A 24,149-nucleotide genomic window follows, 5' to 3' on the forward strand; every position below is an offset into this window, starting at 1 on the left:
GAGATGCTGTCGCATCACCCCTCCATCACAGAAGATGCTGTCGCATCACCCCTCCATCACTGAAGATGCTGTTGCATCACCCCTCCATCACAGAAGATGCTGTCGCATCACCCCTCCATCACTGAAGATGCTGTCGCATCACCCCTCCATCCCTGAAGACGCTGTCGGATCACCCCTCCATCACTGAAGATGCTGTCTAGACCCAAAGCCTCACGAATGATCTGTCCCACAAGTGCACCATTCCCACCACTGTCAGCCGTTCACCTGTGACATCTGCATGGAAGCTTTATTCAAGGTGATGGAGGGGTGATGCCACAGCATCTTCAGTGATGGCGGGGTGATCCGACAGCATCTTCTGTGATGGAGGGGTGATGCGACAGCATCTTCAGTGAAGGAGGGGTGATGCGACAGCATCTTCAGTGATGGAGGGGTGATGCAACAGCATCTTCAGTGATTGAAGACATCTCTGATTTCTTTGACAAAAAAATCGTGAAGGTCTATGACTCCTTCACGAGCCCCGAGCCTACTGTTATGGCGGACCTCGATAAAACTGAGCCGCCCTCCCCTCCCATAACTCAATTTCATCCCATCACCCTAGCTGAGGCACAGAGAGAACTACAAAAATGCAAATCAGGGGCCCCTGATGACCCCTGTCCACCTAAACTCTGGAAAATGATGTCGGACGCAATTGCAGCACCACTCCTACATATTTGGAACACGTCCATCGAGACCGGCACATTTCCTGATTGCTGGAAACATGCTACACTTCTCCCTTTGAAAAAAAAGCCAAATGGTGCTCCCGATGACTTGAGTAATCTCCGTCCCATCTCCCTACTAGCAGCCCCAGGAAAAATGCTCGAAAAGCTGATTCAACGTCAACTGAACAGCTTTATCGAACAAAAAGGAACTCTACATGAAACACAGTCAGGTTTCAGGTCCGGCTTCAGCACCTAGACGGCCCTTATCGAGGTTGCTGAGTCGATCAGGTGGTCCCTAGATTCAGGAGCATCAGCTATGCTGGTGCTCCTGGATCTATCTGCCGCTTTTGATACAGTTGGTCACGGCAGACTGCTGCTAAGGATGAAGGACATAGGTCTGGAAGCTGGCTTCACTCTTATCTCACAGACCGCTCTCAGAAAGTGGCACTGGGTACCTTTTCCTCTAAACCAAAACGCCTTTGGTGTGGTGTCCCCCAAGGGTCGGCACTCAGCCCTCTACTTTTTAATGTCTATTTAGCCCCACTTTTTACCTTGATTGCCAAATGGGGGGTCAAGGCGATTTCGTATGCAGATGATATGCAATTAGTCTTCCCCTATGAGGAGGTGTCAGAGGCAGCTTTTAGTAAAATAAAAGGCTGACTTCGAGATGTAGCCAGCTGGATGAATACAAACAAATTAAAACTGAATGCAAGCAAAACTGAGGTACTATTCTTTGGAAAAAGTACACATCCTCCCCCGACCTATGGTGGCCTCCCGAAATGGGCCCAGCACCATCCCCCGGAACCAGTGCAAAGAATCTGGGAGTAAGATGGGACGAGAATCTCTCCTTCTCCTCTCACATACAACAGGTCACCACTGGATATCTCCATAAACTCAGAAACCTCCGAAAATTTCTTTCCTTTATACCAGTTGAGTGTCGCAAAATGGTCGTCCATGCGAGAGTCACATCCAGACTGGACTACTCGAACGGCCTTTACCTTGGTCTGCCGAAATATCTGGTGCAACGCCTGCAGATCGTACAGAATGCGGCTGCGAGACTGATAAAGCACATTCCTTTCAGACATCATGTCTTTCCGCATCTGCACGAACTGCATTGGCTCCCAGTAGCGAGCCGAATAAAATTCAAAGCTCTTACCCTGGCGTTCAGAGCACTAAAAGGGACTTGCCCTAACTATCTAAAACTCAGAATTCCCCGCTACCATCGAGAGAGACACCTGCGATCTAACTCCTTGCTTCAGTTAGCTGTTCCATGAGTTAGAAAAGCTAGACTTGGGGGCAGATCTTTTGCTGCTGGCACGGCGAAACTCTGGAACACCCTGCCCTCTGCCATCCAATCTGCTACGACAGAGGCTAGTTTTAAGAAGCTTCTAAAGACCTGGCTCTTTACGCAGAAAACCTAAACAATTCACCATGCATCCTGCCCTGCTGAAGTACTCTTTTAGCGCCGGGACACCTCCTCGAGAGGTAGCTGTTCATGCTATATAAGTATCAGTATTATTATTATTATTATTATTAAGGTTCCCTCTGGTATATCAAAATGGATGCAAACTGGAAAGTCACAATTGGGCATTATTCGTCATAGCAATGTACTTCTGTAAGAACCCACATCAGTCATTGTGAGAAAAAAGTCACTTGCATTTGAGTGGGGCCATTTAAGAGAGCCCTAATCTGAGTGTTAACACAGACTACTCATTATGACGTGAATTGAATGAGTGGCTGAAAAGGTGTTTTCCCGAAGTGGAGACACCTTAGGCATTTGGGTGAAGCATCTTTACATTTTACCCTTGGAAGAAATGATGTGGGGAACCAGTGGCCCACTGCAGTTATACCGGATTCTGATACATACCTTGCTCAAAGCCTACTACCTGAAAAGAACACCAGTTTAATATATTCTGGTAGCAGATTGTAAAACAGAAGTCTGGTTAATTATAATGTAAAACGTACACTGCCCGGTTATCATTTTGACAGCGTGCTGGTGCAGTCTCAAAATACAAATGCATTGCATTTGACCAATCAAGTAACTGAAGTCGTGAACAAGATTCTGAAAAGTGATTCATGTTAACATGAATGGTAGATAGACAGACAGACAGACCGACAGACAGACAAAGAGATAGATAGATAGATAGATAGACAGACAGACCGACAGACAGACAAAGAGATAGATAGATAGATAGACAGACAGACCGTCAGACAGACAAAGGGATAGATAGATAGATAGATAGATAGATAGATAGATAGATAGATAGATAGATAGATAGATAGATAGATAGATAGATAGATAGATAGATAGATAGATAGATAGATAGATAGACACACAGACAGACAGACAGACAGATAGACAGACAGACAAAGAGATGGGTGGATAGATAGATAGACAGACAGACAGACAGACAGACAGACAGACAGACAGACAGACAGACAGACAGACAGACAGACAGACAGATAGATAGATAGATAGATAGATAGATAGATAGATAGATAGATAGATAGATAGATAGATAGATAGATAGATAGATAGATAGATAGATAGAAGTCTTAAATGTTTCCATGCTTGCAGCTTAAAGGGAGCATATGCATGTGGCCTGTTGTGGCTGCATTTGAGTGTTAAGAGAACAGCCTTTCTTCAGCCTCTCATCGAGGAACAAACCTGGTCCTGCGACCACTATTACACTGTCACATATTCCATTAGTACCAATAACTTGTCAGTATATTCTTAAACTATAACATACCCGTACCATGACGCGTCACCTCAGTCTAGCCTTAACTCATCACTAGTCCACAGCCTCGGCCTTCCCCTGACCCTTGCGCGAGCCCTCACTCTCAACCTTCCCTTTACCCTAAGCTGGCACCTTACCTGATTCTAGCCCAACAAGCATTAGAAATGCAAAGACAAACGAGGTCATGGTGAGTGTTGAGCTAAAAATCACGAGGTAAAGCTAAATCACAGTAAAGTAAACCAGGCAAAGGAGGGCGCCTCACCCACCTCACAACATAAACCCAACAGCCAAATGTCAAAGAGAAGAAATATAACACACCTGAGGGATAGTAGGAGAAAGTCAAGAGAGGCACCTGCTCAAACGTGCAGGCGCAAACAAGGCTGCCTGTGTCTGGATAATGGCGGCATAACTTACATTCAGCGCTGCTCGAAATGTCACCTACCACGCGCTACATCTGTTCTTATATTTCATGAATACCAAATAAACATGTTTACTCTTTTCTCTTCCACAGGCTCTCTTACAAGTTGCCAAAAACCTCTTCACGCACTTGGGTAAGCGCTACTTTCTTTTCCTCGGCTTCTGAACACTTGTTCTTTTTGTCCCCTTAAAATTTACGAAAACATGGTCACTGCACCTTGATGACGTATGCAGTGCTGGTGAATGGCAATGAACTAGTATAGATTTAGTAGAAAAGAATAATCCGGGCTGTAAAACAGCATCTGAGAGCACAAACAGGGCGTGCAGGCAGGTTAAAATAAGGCAGGTTTTAGCTCGTGCCCTTTGCTTGGATCAGGGCATGTGCAGTCTGTTTTTAGCACGTTCCCTAGCAACTGTGTGATGCCCAGTCTAGCCAGTCAGAGTTTGTATATAATCTCTCAATGCCATTTCAGTTGCATGTGGATTTATCAAATGGAGCAAGAAAGGAAGAGTATTTTTTTAAACAAAAGAAATATTTGTATTTATTTTTCTTAATAACATACTAAAATGTGTTGTTGAGCCACATTCATTTTCACTAGTGTGTTATATAACTGCGCACACACTCGGAAAGAACTGGAAGTCATGGTATAGTAACAAAATAAAATCTAAAACCACTGAATTTATCTCATCGGCGATGTCATCAGTGATGTCATCAGTGTCATTTGAGTTGCTAGCAGTGCTGCCCTTGATGATATGCATGACTGGGAACACTTTAAGGGTAGTTTACTAAACCATTACTGGTGAATTTCAGTTTTTTTAGGTAACTTCATTTTAACCGTGATTCTCTCAATGAAATTATAAGTAAAAAATAAAATAAAAATACTAAGGTCTTATAACGAAAGCTAATTATAACTTCACTTAAACTTTTGTTTTTTTCTGTGATTTTCTGTGATGTTTTGATAATATGCCACGTCCACACAGTTAACCTCCTATTTATGACCAAAGCAAGGTGTACACTGCCTTTGGCTTTACACTTCAGGGTTTGGCTGCAGGGAGTGTGGCAATGCCCGGCACCCAACTCTTTGTGGGAGGCCAACCTTTGCTGTCCACAGCCTTTGGCTTCTTACAGTGGGGGGTTGATGGCAGGGCCTCACCTTGGTGGGTTTGCATCAAACTCAAAATATCAACCTAGAGAGTGGCTGCCAGGTTTTGTGCAGTACAACTGCACAAGGTTATTAGCAAATACATTATATTGTAACTCCCTATTTAAAGTTTCCCCCCTTGTTGGAAATGCTTGAAACCAGAGAATCCTGCCTGGCAAACAGCTAGATAATTTCATGCAGATTTGTTAAATAGCACCAACGTTATTAGCACAAGAAAAGTTTTTTCACAGTCTTTTAATTTTGCGCCCCTTGATCTGCACGAAACTTGTCATACCCACAGCAGGCTAAACAGGATAAATGTCTGCACATGCTATGTGGATTCGTCAAATGATGCCACACTTATTAGCAAACGAACACTTTTTTCGTTCCTCCCTTTTAATTATGTCCCTTTTACAAATCTGCACAAATTTCAAAATACAAAAACTCAGCTAAGCATGTGCCAGTTTTTGACATTCCATCAAACAGTTCTAAAGTTATGCTAAAATAAAAAAAATACACGTTTTCAGCTGTCAAGATAACTCTACAATGTAACCTTTTCATGCCCAGATCAAAATGATTTTTAAACACAAATTTCTCCAAAAACACTGAACAAATTTACACCAAAATAAGGAAAAGATGTTGCTTGAATAAAGTTGTAGATTCATGTAAAAATGTCTGTCTTTTTATGTATTGACTAACAAAGAATCTTTTGGGGGTTAAAATGGGAAATGTCACTTTTGTGACCTTCCATTTGTTGGGGCTCACGCTTGACTTTTATGCAATAACCTTGATATTCCGAAGCCTAAGTGTATGAACTTTTTTTTATTGAAAACTTTTGTGCATATTAGTTGAACAGTGCCAAAGGTAATAAGAAAACAAAAAAATGGAACCTTTGACATAACCCTAATTCAAAAATACTGTGCAAAATCATCATGTTGAATGCCCTAGTGTAAAAATATTTCTGTAATATATTAAAAAACAATGCCTGTTTGGTCAATTACACACACACAGAGAAAAATAATGCAATCAAGTATTTGCTGTATTTTTGCACCAGTACAACTGTTACATAATCTCGGTGTCAAGGTCTGCCTTGTCACAGTCCTTACCTGCATCCGTTTCCCCCATTACAGGACCTAAGTATTAGCAAACAAAATAAACTACTTTCAGGGTTCCCTCAAGATCCTGATCATTGACATAAAATAGGGCTTCTCATGACACATTTCCTGTTGATACTGAGGCCAGGTATTTAAAATCCTAATGTTCTGCTGGGTGATTCTCCCTTCCCTCCCTTGGGTGGTTGGGTGAGAAACTGAGGACTGTGACAAGGAACATGTGGACTTGGAGTAATGGTAACGAAGATTCCGGGTCTGAACCTGGGTCATTACTTCCGTGCCCATCTTCTTCATCCCAGGCCTCATCTGCAAGGGTACCCCCCAAGCAGAAAACCATCCAGAAAAATGCAACATTATAACAGAGGAAAAATACGATTAGACCAAATAATACAACAACCATTGATGTTTTAAGATGCTTGAAATAGAAATTCAGACATTCTTTCCAGATTAAAATACTTTCTCTCCAAAATCTGAAGAAAGACCTTCACCCACTTGAAGTTTGTAATTAGTCATAATTCTGTGTGGAGTTGCCCAAGTGGTTGCCCTACACATGTTCTTCATGAATGCCCTTTTCAAAAATGTCCATGATGTAGACATGCCACGAGTTGATCAGCCCTGAAAACCCCTGGTCAGTCCTTATCTCATAAGCTAGAATGATAGTCTGTTTTGGCGTCTGCCCAACATGTACACAGAGGTTTCAGTTCTTATCCTGAAACGCTAAAAGTCATAAACAATGAATCCATCTTGCTTTCTGCACTACTAACCTAAATGGGTAGAGCACAATGAACATCTCATGAACCACTGTTAACCCCTTTGACGCTTATGACGAGCTCAGCTCGTCATGAGGCACAGTGGAGCTGTGCTCATGACGAGATGATCTCGTCATAACTGCAGCGGAACGTCCACGCGGGGTTAATTCCCCGCCTGTGCGGGCGTTCCATGGGAGTAGGCGGAGTCGTGATGAGCTCAGCTCGTCATGAGCACGCGGTGCTGCGCGTGCCCACCGCTCTCCCCCCACACTCCCGCCGCACTGCGGGGAAATTAGCCCCACGTGGAAGGGGTTAACACCTACTACCCCAAATAAGTGATCAATGACAAAAAAAAAGCAAACGTACATTTTCATGAGTAGAGAAGCACAACCAGGGGTATAACACAGGCCCATGAAGCCCCTGCGATGCCGGGGGAGCCTCTAACCCTCAGAGGGCCCCCAACCATTCAGGGAGCCCCCATTCAGCTCAAAGCCTATGAATATTTGTAAGATATTGGAGGCTCTGTGGCCCCTCATAACATTCTGCAGGGGGTGCTCCATCCTTTTGTGTTGCACCACTGTTCACAAGCATCCTCATAGCCACATCTGAACATCAATCATTAGTATAAACAAGGTCTGAAAGTAATCTGTTACTTCCTGCAATCAAGCACAAGAATTAACGACTGAATCGCCCTACCCATAAACGTAGACAGTATGTGGTGCTGAAAGAAGGGACGTAATAGACACGTCACTCCATGTAATGCAAGCTTTGTCTTTTGTTAGATGTTACTAATAGCTGATAAACAATCAAGAACGTAGACATACCGGGGAATAAGAAGCTAAGAGTCAAGCACAAGACAGAATAGGACAAGGAAAACAGCCAGAAGCAAAGAAATTATGAATTTTGCAACTAATAGAACATTAGAAAGGTGTCATGCAATTCAACTTTCTACAAAGCTGCTAATCAGAAATTAAATGGCAGACATAACTACTGAACAGTTTTTCAGTAACTAATTTAGTCTTCTGTCATAAGCGCTACGAGGCCTCCGGGTAGATAGCGCTATACAAGTGAATCTTCATTCATTCATTCATTCATGGGGGCTTGAGGAATGTTTGACGGTATTTCGCATGCGTTTAGCACGCATGCCTTCTGAACGCCGTCATTTGAACAAACGTGTCTTTAGCACGCATTCGTTCAGCCCGCAAGTCGTTATAACAACTTGCCTTAGGGGGTCGCTGGATTTTGGAATAGTTTCATTTACTATTCCAACTCCAGTCTGCACAACAGTAGGGTAGATGTTGGATTTTAACTCCAACACCATTCCACCAACGCTCCCCCTTAAGCAAGTCTCCGTAATGACTTGCGTGCTGAACAAATGCGTGCTAAAGATGCGTTTGTTCTATTGCAGTGCTGTGAAGGCACAGCGCCATTCCGGCTTCGTCTTAAAGGACTTTTCCCCCTCCACAGCAAGCTATAGTCCTTGATGCACCAAAGTATCAGGTGTAGTGATTGTGACCTGCTGGAAGTGACCTCATCAAGTCAAAGAGCTGACCCCTTGACCCACCCTTAGACTCTTCACATCCTGAGTTTTCAGGGGTGGTCCATAAACATCTAAATGCAGTCACATCATATGGTGCACTCACAAATTCTTTGACCTGTTTATTTAGGCAAACAGTATTCCACCACAAGGCATAAATAATGTCTCGATTATTACATTTCTGATTCAATCTGAGCAAACACCAAAAACCTGGTTGGTGTCATTGGGGCTCATCTGTAAGCTGCGAGCTGGTTCAACGTTGCAGAACACACACACTGTGCTGAGTGTTCGAGAAACACTTATGATGGAGCACTGTGACCACTGCTCTTTCATGAAAATAATCTTGGTAATTGTTTTTTTTTTTTAAGCAAGGCTGTATTCCTGTTCTGTGCCCTACCTCCACATCTTCTGTAGATGGTTAAAAGTATGGTTGTCAAGGAGCCTGGAGTGGGCATTCAAGTCTTATCAGCTGCTCATGCAAGTGCAGTGTCTAGGCACTCTGAAAGCCAGATTGACAAAGAACAACCCCTTTAGGTTCTTGGAAGTAAATTGGATAATGTAGCATCTTTCTGCGGTGGAGTGCCGCTAGAATGGCTGACATTCAAAGACTTCATGCGCGGATGAGCAAGTGCCATTGTAATGATAGGTTGACGAGCACAGAGTGAATTATTGGCCATCACTGGGGATGCACATCCGCAAAATGCCAGCCATCTAGAGGGACACTTTCAGACATTCTGTGAGCGTCATAACAGAGAGGAGACTATTTTAGGTCCACTCAGGTGCTTTATTTCTGAATGTCACACCTCAATGTGGCAAGCTGACCTCCTACTGATGCAACTGCTAAAGTCTTGTAGATAGGAGCATTGGTGCAGCCCGCGTGTGGTCATAGTGACTGGAAGGAGGTGCGTTGGGCCCTCAACATGAGAGTGATAACTATAAATATATTGGGGCAGATTTACGAGCTCCTTGCGCCACTTTTGCGTCACTTTTCCCATGTTAAAAGTGACGTTAAAAGTGACGCAAAAGTGACACAGGGGCTTGAAAATCTGCCCCATAGTTTGTTCAGTAGTGCTAAAACTCCACATCAGTAACATTATCAGCTCTGCACTCACAAAAGTGGGGAGGTAGTACACTGCCTGGACGAGAAAGGTGTGGCGCTCACGGTTCGATCGCCGGCAGCAGGTTAGCCCAGCACCATGTGACTCTGGGCACATGCTCACTCCCTGATTGCCCCCAGCTCCTTGAGACCCTTAGGGGTGAGTAGTTTGCGCTTAACAAATACTGGATTTATTGTATCCTGACATACCAGCACACAATTCACCCAGATGCATTGTGGTAAATTCAGTGCGTGATAACACTCACTATTCAATCAATCAATATTCTTTATTTGATTTTTTAAAACAAAAACAAAACATAGAGATCAACATCATCACAAGTTATAATTCTGATTGCTTTAGAACCCCAGAGAAGTAACATGAGAGAAAAAAACAGACTGTGGGTGTATTTAAAAAATGCAGATACAATAATGCAGGTCTGACGTGAATAAAATTCATTGCTTTAAGAGTTGGACATATAAGGTTAATTTGCAAATGATTGTATTTCGAGCAAGTCATGACAATGTGTAAAGTGCCATTAGCTTAGACATTATCACAATTACACAAGGGCATCATTGTGTCCTTAAAACAACCATGATTAGAAAGCAATAGTCGCTGGAATAAATTAAGCTTAAAACATGTCAAAAGACGTCATTGGCAGTGGCGTAACGAAACTTGAGGGGGCCCCCCTGCAAACTACATGGAGGGGGCCCCCCCACATTCTCCGTGCCATTCTAGAGCTCTCAGGCCAGCGACCCGCCATACTGCAGGGGATGCAGACCTATTGTTATGCCACTGTCACCAATACAGCCGTTATAAGTAACACTGGATGATGGAGTTAAAGGTTGGGCTTAGTCTGCCAGCAGGCTGTCATATGTGGTGATCCATTCATTACAGGGTCCCTGCCATCGGTGGACCAGGGAAGTTTGCCCAATTTTAGGTGGGGTTCCTGATGCAGACTCCTGTCATGATATACAACATTGGGCCTACTCATCGTTCAGTTTTGACAAAAGTGCATCCACTGCTCCTTCTCGTTTCCGTTTTAAAATATTAGACAATGCGACAGTGCAGAGAGACTGAATACTGACTGACCAAGAGACTGACTGACTGAGAAACTGACTGAGAGAGAGAGACTGGCTGATTGAGAGAGTGACTGACTGACTGACAGAGAGAGAGAGACTGATTGAGAGTGACACTAACTGACACAGAGAGAGAGAGACTGACTGACTGACAGAGACTGACTGACTGAGGTAGAGAGATAGTGACTGACAGAGAGAGCGAGAGAGAGACTGAGCAGATGTAACTACAAAGAGCACATTTTGATAATACATTTTTATTAGTAATGAATAGCAATCTTAAGAGGCATTGCATAGCTTCATACACACTTTGACACCAATTCCATCACAGTCTCTCTCTCTCTCTTTCTCTCAGTCAGTCAGTCTCTCTCTCTCAGTCAGTCAGTCTATCTCTCTCTGTCATTCAGTCTCTCTTAGTCAGTCTCTCTCAGTCAGTTAGTCTGTCAGTCTCTCTCCCTGTCAGTCTGTCAGTCTCTCTCTCTGTCAGTCTCTCTCTCTCAGTCAGTCAGTCTATCTCTCTGTCAGTCAGTCTCTGCCTCTCTCTCTCAGTCTCTCTCTCTCTGTCAGTCAGTATCTCTCTACCTCAGTCAGTCAGTCTCTGTCAATCAGTCAGTCTCTCTCTCTCTGTCAGTTAGTCTCACTCTCAATCAGTCTCTCTCTCTCTGTCAGTCAGTCAGTCACTCTCTCAATCAGCCAGTCTCTCTCTCTCAGTCAGTTTCTCAGTCAGTCAGTCTCTCGGTCAGTCAGTATTCAGTCTCTGAGTCAGTCAGTCAGTCTCTACTCTCTCTCCACTCTCTCTCTCCATTCTCTCTCTCAACTCTGTCCATTCTATCTCTACTGTCTCTCTCTCCACTGTCTCTCCACTGTCTCTCTCTCCACTTTCTCTCTCTCTACTCTCTCTCCACTCTCTCACTACCTGTCTCTCTCTCTCCACTCTCCCTCTACTGTCTCCCTCCACTGTCCCCCTCCACTTTCTCTCTCCACTCTCTCCACTCTCTCGCTCCACCCTCTTTCCCTTCTCTCTCTCTCTCTCTACTCTCTCTCCACTCTCTCTCTCTCTCTCTACTGTCTCTCTCCACTGTCTCTCTCCACTCTGTCTCTACTCTCTCTCCACTTTCTCCCTCTCCACTCTCTCTCCACTCTCCCCACTCTCTCTCTCCACTGTCTCCCTCCTCCACTCTCTCTCTACTCTCTCTCCACTCTCTCTCCTCTCTCTCTCTCTCTACTCTCTCTCCACTCTCTCTCTCCCCAATCTCTCCACTCTCTCTCCACTCTCTCTCTCTCTCTCCACTGTCTATCTCCACTCTCTCTCTACTCTCTCTCCACTCTCTCTCTCCTCTCTCTCTCTCTCTACTCTCTCTCCACTCTCTCTCTCCCCAATCTCTCCACTCTCTCTCCACTCTCTCTCTCTCTCTCCACTGTCTATCTCCACTCTCTCTCTACTCTCTCTCCACTCTCTCTCTCCACTCTCTCTCTCTCTCTCTCTCTCTCTCTCCACTGTCTCTCTCCACTCTCTCTCCACTCTCTCTCTCTCCACTCTCTCTCTCCACTCTCTCCCACTCTCCCTCACAAAGTAGTGTGCGTTCCATGGGCGTTCGCAGAAAATTTTCCCGGGGGTGGGCACATTTTTAACTTTGTCACCATCCCCCTTGCACCCTTCTCCCCTCTGCCTTGCACCCGTCTCCCCTCCCTGTTGCACCCTTCTCCCCCTCCCCTTTGCACCCTTCTCCCCTCTGCCTTGCACCTTTCTTCCTCCCGCCTTGCACCCTTCTCTACCTTGCACCCTTCTCCTCTCTGCCTTGCGCACTGATCCTCTCTGCCTTGCACCTTTGTCTCCACTGCCTTGCACAGTTCTCTTCTCTGCCTTGCACCCTTCTCACCTCTGCCTTGCACCCTTCTCCCCCTCCGCCTTGCACCCTTCTCCACCTTGCACCTTTCTCCCCTCTGCCTTTGCACCCTTCTCCCCTCTGACTTGCACCCTTCTCCTCTCTGCCTTGTACCCTGCTCCCCTCTGCCTTGTACCCTTCTCCTCTCTGCCTTCCACCCTTCTCCCCTCTGCCTTGCACCTTTCTTCCTTCCGCCTTGCACCCTTCTCTACCTTGCACCCTTCTCCTCTCTGCCTTGCGCACTGATCCTCTCTGCCTTGCACCTTTGTCTCCACTGCCTTGCACAGTTCTCTTCTCTGCCTTGCACCCTTCTCACCTCTGCCTTGCACCCTTCTCCCCTCTGCCTTGCACCCTTCTCCCCCTCCGCCTTGCACCCTTCTCCACCTTGCACCTTTCTCCCCTCTGCCTTTGCACCCTTCTCCCCCTCCGCCTTGCACCCTTCTCCACCTTGCACCTTTCTCCCCTCTGCCTTTGCACCCTTCTCCCCTCTGACTTGCACCCTTCTCCTCTCTGCCTTGTACCCTTCTCCTCTCTGCCTTCCACCCTTCTCTCTGCCTTGCCTCTGCCAGCCTCCTCTCTGCTTCTGTCAAACAGGGCCGCAAACTGGGTTACCTCCACAGGTTGATAATCAGGAACACATTTTTCTTTTCCTTTTAATCGATAAGAAGCAAAGCGTTGACACAAATGCAGATTTCTTGGGTGGGGCCATAAGATTCTTTTTTTTTGCTTTTCATGACAGAGGAAATCCAGGGCTGGATAAACAGGTCATTTAAAAGGGGACATTTGTAGGATGAATTGATGATGTATGACCTGTAGATTTCTATTTGCATTTCCGGTTCACTGATCAAGTTTCATAACCCATTGGTTTATTTACTTTTTGCTGTTTCTGTTTGCTACTATCCCGATACAATTTATGGCAATAGTGTTAAATATAGATTGTTTTCCTGCAACGAAGGCTATGATTAACATGCGATTTCACTGCCTCGTGGTGTACAGAGGTTACTGTAGCAGGGTGAAACGGTAATCCTATTACTTGTGGACTGCACACCTAAATCCGAAGCAAGTACTTCATGTTAGCAACATCAGTCTTCAGGTGGCATGACGAATAATCTGCTAGTTCTAAAAGAGTTCATAGAAATATAACATTTGATAACCGGTAGAACTGCCGGGGACCCATTGTTCAATTTCTAGGCTTGCCTCGCGTCAGATGTTGTCCGTAGCATCCACGTAAAGTATTGTTTTCTCAAAAAATGTGCTTCCCTTTGTCCATCCTAACACTAACACTTATTTAATGTATTTGCCCTTATTTTTATCCTTGAGTGTTTCAGTGGGCATTTTTTCTCTGCATTTCCAACGTTTTTTCGGAAAATGTTTTTGAAAGTTACTTCAGGTCATATGATGACATTTAGTACCAACAATGTGATTCTGCAACAAACAAAACCAAACAAAATGTGGGCGGCTTTTACCAGCCTTATAATTTCTGTCGGTCTATCGGAAACCAAGATCATGGGAGGATAATCAATCAAAATCAACAGCCAGGAATAGGCAGTGTTTTTATGAAGTCGGGAATTGCAAGTGTTTTGTACAACCTTCAGAAGAAGGTCAATGGTCATGGGCCAGCAGTCACCAACGAAGGAGCTCCGCGGTTTGTTTCTGGGAGGAGGCTTTGTTATCGGAAGTGCAGATCGCTGATTTTAGCGAGTTCAGAGCTGCAAGGCGATGCCTGCCACGAGACCTGGGGGGTCCTGTTTGTTTCCTTTGTAGTGGAAGGCGCTCCTTTGCTCATTCAGGCATGGCTGCTGGGCCGCATCGCTACTCTAGCTGTGAGCAAACGCGTCTCCGCCATCATGTGCGATAAAGAGATAAAATCACTGAAAACAATCCCGCGAGTGGTGCGCTTGCGCGCCACAGTGAGCGATCTGTTATCAATTATTGCACCCGTATCTGGGCACGATAATTGAAAACAGATGTGGGCCGTGCGGGTAACCGCAAGCAATAGGCTGTGGGTGGAGCAAAGGCGGGACATGCACCCGTCTCTGTCCAATTGCGTGCTGTCTTTCTTAGAAAGACGCACGCAAAGCGCAATAGCCTGTAACGAAAGCTGACCACATGCAATGAGTGTGTGGTGTGCTTTCTGAAGCCCCTTATATAAAGTCGAGAAGAGCAGCGCATGCACGCTGCACTAGGCTCGACCCAAAAAGGAGAAAATCAGTAAAAAATGAGGCAAAAGCACCCCAAAAAATGGGAGAGAAGAAGGGGAAAGCAATACAAATGAGGCAAGAGGAGAAGAAAGAACTACAAGACGAGACGACGGAGAAAGTAGTAAAAATCAAGGCAAAATATGTAGAAAGCGCTCAGAAAAACTGAACAAGCATTTACAATGCAACGGTTTCGCCTTTGTTAAAGTTAGAGCTATTGGCATTGTAAATGACAATTTTTTTATTTATGTGTTGGTTTTGAAAACCGATAAATTAATGGCATTGTCATTTACATTGCCACTAGCTTAATCTCTCTATGTTCACGTGGCGCAGACTCCGCATCATTTCCATCTGGTACTGAACTAGAGAGGGAAAACAAGAGCATGTTCAGAGCTTTTTAATCTCAGAGACGGAATTTACAACACGGTATCGAGTCCACTTGTTTGTCTTGAATGAGAAATGCCATGGTTGTGAGAGTTTGTGTGATGCAGAAAAATCAATCAACATGTTATCAACAAATAAAATAAGAAATAAGACGTAAAAACGGCACCCATTTGCACTTGTTTTCCCAGTAATGTTGCTCTATTGCAGTGTTCCCCATCATTGAGCTACATAGTTGCAAGTCCTCAACATAACTCATACAAGACCATGCACAGAAAGCAATTAAACACAAATACACCCTTGATATGTCATTGCAATTCACGCGCAAAACGCCAACATAAACCGATAATGCGGACCTCCAGTTCATTCCAAGGCAAAGTGTTCATGCCATCTTCATGTCATCTTCCCTCAGAGGGACAAGCACAACCTCCCCTACATCAGCGGGCCCTATACGGATGTGCCCAGAGTATTTTTTTTAGCAAGCAAATAAACAGAGGGCGAAACAACCACCCCTAGTTGGGACAACTAAAATGAATCCGGAGCTATCTCAAAAACATCTAGACATCCTATGCACTAGACTGTAAAGACGACTAGAGGGACCTAGTTTGAGCATTAATTCATCCCTCATACTTTAGTATAAAAAGAGATATACTAAGATCTTTAAAAAAAAACTTGCTTTAAACCGGCGTTTCAATCCACCCTTATGCCGTTTCTAAGAGCAGTAAGCAACAGGTGTTACTATTATCCATGTTGCTGCAGTCAGTTTACCTATCCCTTCTAACTTAAGGCCTAGCTTGCCTTGTCAGGATTCGATGTTGCGATCAGCACATCACTGCAGGGGCTAGAATCAAGTGGCTAACTCACAGCATCATCTTGTTAGCTACAATCGGCTAGCTCCATAACACACAGGACAACATTCAAACAGTGCACAGTACAAGGTGTAGGATCATGTCGAACTGCATGCTGCAGAGTCACAGCAATGTCATGAACTTGCTGGCCGCCCACGTTAACATACACCATCTGCAATCCCCTTCCGCCATCAGATCTGCACAGCCCAGATGATGCGAAGTGCGCTCTTCCTCCCACCTCTGGCTTCTTCAATGTACTAGTTAAAGTACACGGCAGTGCCGTAAGCCTACCTCCCAGAGAAACAAATGCCCAAAGGAATACTGATAGTGCACCCCCACCTTGGCCCTCCTCCATCATGTCCTCAACCCGTAAAGACAACACAAAAGCGGAATTCTGTGGCAGGACAGAGACGACAAAAGCAAAGTAGATGGTTAAGAGTCACTATAGCAGCATCTGTCAACTGTATTACGGCTGCTCGGGAGAAGCTCCATTCCAAACACGTCTGACTGGAGGAAGGCCTACTGAAATGTCAGCCTGACTGGAAGAGCGACTTGTCCCACTCGGCATCTTCCTAGGAACTGGCCCCACAGTGTGCCGTGCCCCTCTATTCAATCTTACCTTCCTCTGAGTGGGTCCGATGCCCAGACTCCTGACCCCACTGCATGCCTCTTCCAGCAGTGTGTCACTGGTTGAGACAGGTCTGCCCCGCTGCGGGATGCTTGAGACACACCAACACCTCCCCGCAGCGTGGACTTCAGATGTTGACAAGTAATCTGCGAGTTTGTCCAGGGGTCAAGAGGCGCTCTGTGCTTAGAGTAACACGACCAACATTCACAAACAGCAGAACAAAAACACATCAGTTGAAAAGAAGGGAGCACGCACGTACCTGGAAAAGGGGTGTCCGTCCTGCCCCCGCCCGGTGCGCTCCGTGCCCCTTCTTTCACTCGCTCCCTCTCTCTCCCTTGGTATGTGCAATGCTGCCAGGTGAAGAAACCGCACACTGCCGCCTCCTCCCACTGAGGAGGTGAAGGGGAGGGCTGGCCCTTGTTGTAACCCCACCCTCGACGTGCACCGCACACTTCCTCAAAATGCTGCCTTTTCGGAACACTCCCACTTACCACAGGCAGTGAGGTAGAGAGGCGGCGGCGGCTCCGGCGCACACAGGAAGCCGTGCCCTCTGCCTCCGGGGCACAAATAAAGCTGAGAACTTAGAGCGGCTGCCTTTGCGCGAGCCGTGCCCCTTCTGGCCACAAGTTGCACCTCAGTGTGCACTGGCGCCCACCTCTTGTGAGGACAGGGTGCGGTTGCCAGCTATGGTGAAATATTATCGGCATTAATAAAAAGACAATTCCCTTAGGAACCGCCTGCGAGTCCTTTGGTTTCATCATAGACTTCATCAGCTCTAATTCCAGCGAAGACTCCTCTCTGACTCACGGAGAGGACAATCGCGCAGCCCACTCCTGAAAAATACACTTCGAAACTGACCAAAACAAGGCGACCAAAAAAAAAAAAAATAGGAACCGCCCACCGCCGCAATGACGACGTGAAAGAGGCGGAGAGGGAAAAAAATGTCAGGAACGCCCACGAATCTGGTCCGTGATTGACGGACAGATCTCTGTTCCAATGGCTAGCCTCCATTTATGGAGCTAGCCAATGGAACAGAGGGCGGGACTAAGAGTACACTGTAAGAGACATAAGATTTCTCTGGGGGCGGAGCTAAAGCTCCGTGCCCCAGGCGAAACCTAAAAAGGAAGGAGAGAGCAGTAATACGCGGAAAGAGCAGGATAAAGCACTCACAAAAAATGGGGGAAGGAAGGAGAAAACAGTGAAAAATAAGGCAAAAGCTGTAGAAAGCACCCAGAAAAACAGGGAGGAAGCAGAGCGGTGCAGCAGCACTTGGGCAGCTGGGCTTGGGGTCTGTTCAATGGATTCATGCTGCTGCTCCATTAAGTAGGTCCTGGGGGAGGGTGGGGCACTGGGAGGCGGCGGGTAGGACCAGGCGGGATGTATGAACAAGCATTAGAAATGCAATAGGTCTCGCAGCATTAGAGTTAGTGCTTTTAGAATTGTTTATGGGTTTTTTTGTTGTAAATTTTTTGCATTTTTATTTTTTGTAGCCAATGCTAAAGAATTACAAATCAAAAAAGCAATAAACAATTGTAAAAGCTTTAACTAAAAATCCTGTGAGACCTATTGCACTGTGTGAGGGTGAGGTGTTGAGGGTGAGTGAGGGTGGGGGTGAGTGAGGAGTTGAGGGTGAGTGAGGTGTTGAGGGTGAGTGAGGTGTTGAGGGTGAGTGAGAGTGAGAGTGAGTGAGGGTGAGGGAGGGTTATTGTGAGTTAGGGTGAGGATGAGGTGTTGAGGGTGAGTGAGGATGAGTGAGGGTGAGTGAGGGGTTGAGGGTGAGTGAGGGTGAGTGAGGGTGAGTGAGGGTGACTGAGTGTGAGTGAGTGTGAGTGAGTGTGAGTGAGGGTGAGTGAGGGTGAGTGAGGGTGAGTGAGGGTGAGTGAGGGTGAGTGAGGGTGAGTGAGGGTGAGTGAGGGTGAGGTGTTGAGGGTGAGGGGTTGAGGGTGAGGTGTTGAGGGTGAGGGGTTGAGGGGTTGAGGGTGAGGTGTTGAGGGTGAGGGGTTGAGGGTGAGGTGTTGAGGGTGAGGTGTTGAGGGTGAGGTGTTGAGGGTGAGGTGTTGAGGGTGAGGTGTTGAGGGTGAGGTGTTGAGGGTGAGGTGTTGAGGGTGAGGTGTTGAGGGTGAGGTGTAGCGGGTGATTGAGTGTGAGAGGGTGAGGTGTTGAGGGTGAGTGAGGGTGAGTGAGTGTGTGGTGTTGAGGGTGAGTGAGGATGAGTGAGAGTGAGGGTGAGTGAGGATTTGAGGGTGAGTGAGGGTGAGAGTGATTGAGTGTGAGTGAGTGTCAGTGAGGTGTTGAGTGTGAGTGAGGATGAGTGTGAGTGATGGTGAGTCATGTGTTGAGGGTGAGTGAGGTGTTGAGGGTGAGTGAGGATTTGAGGGTGAGTGATGTTCAGGCTGACTGAGGGTAAGTGAAATTGTATTTATGCGTCTCAGAGGACTGAAATCAGTGAACAGCGAAATGGTCTTGAGAACTGTCCAGTTTCCGTAAGGTTGTGGATTTCTTGTTCCTACAGTACTTCCAATGGCTTTATTGGCTTTATTTTGGTAGAGATTTTTTTCACAGCAGACTTACATGTGGGAGAAGAAGTATGGCTTTGGCGTGTTCCTCCGGTCCTTGGCCAAGATCAACTTGATCTCCTGCTCCCTGACGGACCATCGGGGCATTAGGGAACATAGTGAACAAGCTGCAGTGTTATAGTCAGAGCAAATACACCACTTGCAGATGTCATGAGGAACTGATAACGGCAACTATCTTTGGCACTGACAGTAAGGTTTGAACCCTGAAACCTTCAGAGGAGGCATTTGACCAAGATGCGGTTGGAGCTCGTGAAGCATACATAGAGAGCTCAGGAAAAACATGAGCTCATGCCAGCACACTCGTTGCTAGTTATTATATGCCGGTGATGTGATTTCCAGCGGGTGGGATCATGCCTACAGCCGCAAGGGTCGACCTGATGACCCTGGAGTATTAATGCTGGGGATACCTTTTCCAGATCTGTTTGAGGCCTGGTGAATATTTATAAGATGAAGAATCTGCAGGAAACCGTGTCCATCAAAACTGTCATCTACTAGGCAATGATTTAAAAAAAAAAAGATCCTAGGAATTGAACAATAATCAAAGCTTCATTTCTGCAAAAAATAATAAAATTAAAAAAAAAGAACCAAGGCAGCAGGTGATGAGATGATATTTTTTTAATAACGTCTATTGAAAACATCCGTTTCCTTGGTGCAATCAAATATTTGTCCCATGGACTGGTGCAAGACCTACCTTTTGCTTATTCTTTTTTTTTATATAGCATCCCTGTATACTTAAAAAGGTAACTATACAGCTTATTGTCCAGCATTGGATTTAATCTTGTAAATCGGACATTGGTGTATTTGTACGTTAGTTATATATGCATATCCACTAGAATACCATGACAACACTTTATTTCACTTAATTGGAGATATTTGTTCACAGCTGCTCATTTCCAAAGAGTTTAAGTAGTTGCAATGTTTTCACAAGCACTGAATGGGCTTGGTATTAATGTATGCGATAGTGAGCTATGCTTATTACTGATCAGGATTATGGCAATGTTCGCGAAAAATAGTATGTAGTCTTTGCAATTCACTGAATATGTTAAGGGTTTTTTACAATGTTAAAGAATTAGGAGTTATGCGTATTTTGTGTGAAAAGATGGAGATTTCCAAAAAGCCAGAACCTTCCTCTCGGACACAGTATTTCGACTCTCTGGTAGTTAAACAAGGGTAGCACCTAAACAATAACGGACCGGTGCGCTATATTCTCCTCTATTGCTAGGCAGAGTGCCAGAACACAAGTGCACGCGCAATCCACACACGCGCATTGTTTGTCTTTCCTCTCATGCATGCAAATGGACTGGTGAGTTTAGGGAAATTGACTGCCAGAAAATGCTTCTCTTTTCACGCCAATGTTTAAGCGATACTTTGACTAACACAAGATTTGCATGAGTAAACCAGGCTTTATCACGTGTAAAAAAGACACTGGACTGAATGGAGTTCACGCAGGCTGTCTCACTGCGTTCCAATTTTAAACTCTCCTATTTTTAAAGGGCACAAAGGAATATTTCTTGAATAGACGTTTTCTGCAGGCATCTTACGAGATGTTATCTTTGCTTTCGATTCGGAGAAAACTGCTCTAATAACGGCTGTAGCCTGTATTCTTAGAAGTGTAACTGCGTGTGCAGACAGGATAAAATGCAACACATTCTGAAAATGCAGTATTCAAAATGAAAAATAGTCACCCAAATCTGTAGAGCAGTTAAGCACCTTCTGCCCAACGTTGTTCATGTTTTACTTTAGGACACAAATCAAAATCATCTTTCTGCAAGTTTTATTTTTTATTTACTTCTTCTTTACTTTGACTGCACGCTCCTGAGCCTGCGAATTCTCCTTGATTGATTCAAAATTTCAGACCGGTTTCTAGAGCCATACGCACGCTGTAATTATGGTGTACATTGCAACTGCATAGGATTCAAAATTGAGGACCATTTCGACACTAAACAGTTTTTGAGGTATTTGCAGCGTTTACAAATGTACTGAGTAGGTGTACAACGTCTGTCATTGCCAGTGGGGTGTACATGTCAAGATGAAATTTGCATATTGTACATTGCTCATTGGTGAGCCTATTTAGTGCGGTTGTGTAGATTTGCCGGCGGTTAGAGTGCGCAGGGCCGCCTGCAGCGGGGAGTGAAGCCAGCAGGCGTGTGAGGCGGCCGGGGAGCCGGGGAGGAGTGCGGGAACAGACGGGAGGAGAGTGGGAGGAGAGTAGGAGGAGTAGGGGAGGCGAAGCCTTCAACAACAGGAAAACAAAAGGGGAACAGCGATACGAGGCAGACATCAGCAGTACTCAAATTATCGGACGTCTGCTCAATCTATACCCCAGACCCCGGGTTTACATGGGTAAATCCACGCAAACTGTATAGTACCTCATCGGCTAACACGCATCTCTGTCAGCGCTGCCGCGTGGGAGTTTCTTTTTGCGTGCATAACAATCAGGAGATTCCAAGCAGCATGCCAGTGTGTCGGAGTGCCAAAGGAGCGCTGTGTTCCGGACGGGGTGCATGCATGACGTCAAAGCGCACAGCCATTTTGAAAGCAAAAGTTTGCAGTATTTAATGCAGCGCACTGGAACAGTGATGTGCACACTTATTTGCATATTGTTTTAGCTGAACGTCTGAGGCACACGTTTGAGACCCCATAGAAGTAACACGGCGGGAAGGGGAGGGGGCGGAGAGGGGAGAGGTGCGAGTAAAATAAACAAAAAAAAGAAGCCGGAGGGAAGAGAGGGGAGGGGGGAGGAGAAATGCGACACGGCGGGAAGGGGAGGGGGCGGAACGGGGGCGGAGAGGGGAGAGAGAGTAGGCAAGGCGACACGGCGGGAGGGGGCGGAACGGGGGAGGGGGCGGAGAGGGGAGAGGTGCGAGTAAAATAAACAAAAAAAAAGAAGCCGGAGGGAAGAGAGGGGAGGGGGGAGGAGAAATGCGACACGAAGGGGAGGGGGCGGAACGGGGGCGGAGAGGGTAGAGAGACGAAGAACAGACTACGAAGAGAAGTCCAATAGAGGCTCTTAGGAAACTGGAGTACCTATTGTACCAAATCACTATTCGTTTTTGGAACTTTATGTTTAGCAGGATATCAGAAGACACAGATTTCATGTCTGCGGACATGCTCTTTGCCTATTATTATTTGATGTGTCTCGGAAAAGCCCTTAGCGGTCCTGGGCCTTGACACGCTATAACAAAAACTTAAATTAAACGTATTGATCAAAATGCTAATCTTGCTGCGGCAAGTTTTATTTTGCTGGAACTTTGAAACTATGCACAAATTAGATTACAGAAGATAACTTTCAGTATCGCTATCACAGTAAAACGACCTGCAATATTTTAAATCAACGAGTATTAAATACGTGTTTGGGAAGGCACCTACACATGGTAGAAGAGAGTTCGGAGAGCCCTGCCAAACGACTGAACACCGGCTTCGGCTTCAATCTGCCACTACATAGTGTACTCTCGCAAAGGGCGCAATCAGAACGTTGCACACTCACCTGCCGAGTGGCAAAAGCAGGACAGCAGACCTCCTAAAGTTAGACTTTCTAATGACGGCGGGCAGGTGTGGCGTAAACGAGGTAGGGTGCTGGGTTAGTATGGAGGAGGCGCACGACCTGTGACGATATTAGAGCCCGGGTGGCTCCCGGCAAAGGTCTGTTGTCTTACAAGTTGATGTCACAGTCGTATCAGAGCTAGGTTGGCTGCCTGGCGAAATGTCCAGTCATCAGCGACCTTCCCGTTTACGACGATCAAAGGGGTCTTTAAGGTAGTTGTGTCCCAGTTCACTATCTCATGGTTCATTGACAGAAGGGGAGGAGAGTCTGTTGCAAAAGGCTAATTTTGTTCCGGTCACGTGAACTCTCCGAGCATCACAACCAATGAACAACTGGGTTTGATGTTTAAACTTTAGTCTTTAAAAGAAGAAGCGGTTATCCAACCAATCGTAAGCATTCATAGCCCGATAGCCAATGAGCTCACTGAAACCTCCATCCAATTAAGGCAAACGGAATTTTTTCACCATTTTTAAAATACGTTTCACACTCTTACGTGGTAGTAGATAGTAAAATAAACAAAAAAAAAGAAGCCGGAGGGAAGAGAGGGGAGGGGGGAGGAGAAATGCGACACGAAGGGGAGGGGGCGGAGAGGGGAGAGAGAGAGTAGGCAAGGCGACACGGCGGGAGGGGGCGGAGCGGGTAAACAAACACGGACGTGCACGCGCCCGTGACTTTTAAGGTCAATGCGCATGCGCATAAGCTTAATGCGCATGCGCATTGACCTTAAAAGTCACGGGCACTGCAAGGAATCGCCACGATTCCTTGCAGTTAGATAAAGAGTTGATGAGCCCCTATAGTCTCGCTTGCTCGATGCGCATTCGCATCGACAGGCGAGACCTAAAAAGGGCGGCAGGCTGGAGTGGCAAATGAGGAAAAAACAAGGAGAAGCAGTGAAAGATGAGAGAAGAGCAGGAGAGGCACTCAGGAAAACGGGGAGAGGAAGAATAAAGCAGTAAAAACGTAGTCAAAAGCAGGAGAAAGCACTCAGGAAAACAGGGGACAGGAATGAGATATCAGTGAAAAAAAAGGCAAAAGCTGGAGAAGGCACACAGAAAAACAGTGGGAGAGGTGGGAGAAAGCAGCAAACAAACGAGGCAAAAGCAGGCGAAAGCAGTCAGAAAGGCAGAGGAGAGGAAGGAGAAAGCAGTAAAATGACAAGAGCATGAGAAAGCACTCTGAAAAACAGAGAGCAAGGAAGGAGAAAGAAGTAAAAGAAATTGGGCAAAGAAGGAGAAAGTACTCCAAAAAACAGGGGGAGCGAAAACAGAAAGCAGCAGAAATGAGGCAAAAGTAGGAGAAAGCACTCAGAAAAACGGGGAGAGTGCAGAAAAAAACGAGGCAAAAGCAGAACAAAGTACTCAAAAAAATGGGGGAAAGAAAGGATAAACAGTGAAAAACAAGGGAAAAGCAGGAGAAAGCACTCAAAGAGCCGGGGAAGAAGCAGAGCGGTGTACTAGCACGGGAGGGCTGAGCCTGGGGCCTGCTCAATGGGGTCGCGCTGCAGCTCCAGTAAGTAGATCCTGGG

General features: G+C 45.9%; 1 protein-coding gene across 1 annotated transcript in view; it reads left to right on the forward strand.

The window, feature by feature from the left end:
• The window catches only part of PDE2A (phosphodiesterase 2A), a 1,077,000-nt gene that overhangs the window by 976,653 nt on the left and 76,198 nt on the right, over positions 1-24,149 (forward strand). Inside the window, exon 14 of the mRNA XM_086933797.1 lies at positions 3,948-3,987. Within this exon, the coding sequence (XP_086789923.1) occupies positions 3,948-3,987 (40 nt within the window). The remainder of the gene's footprint in view (positions 1-3,947; positions 3,988-24,149) is intronic.

Source organism: Lissotriton vulgaris, chromosome 8 (genome assembly GCF_964263255.1).
Source record: "Lissotriton vulgaris chromosome 8, aLisVul1.2, whole genome shotgun sequence".
NCBI classification, from domain to species: domain Eukaryota; kingdom Metazoa; phylum Chordata; class Amphibia; order Caudata; family Salamandridae; genus Lissotriton; species Lissotriton vulgaris.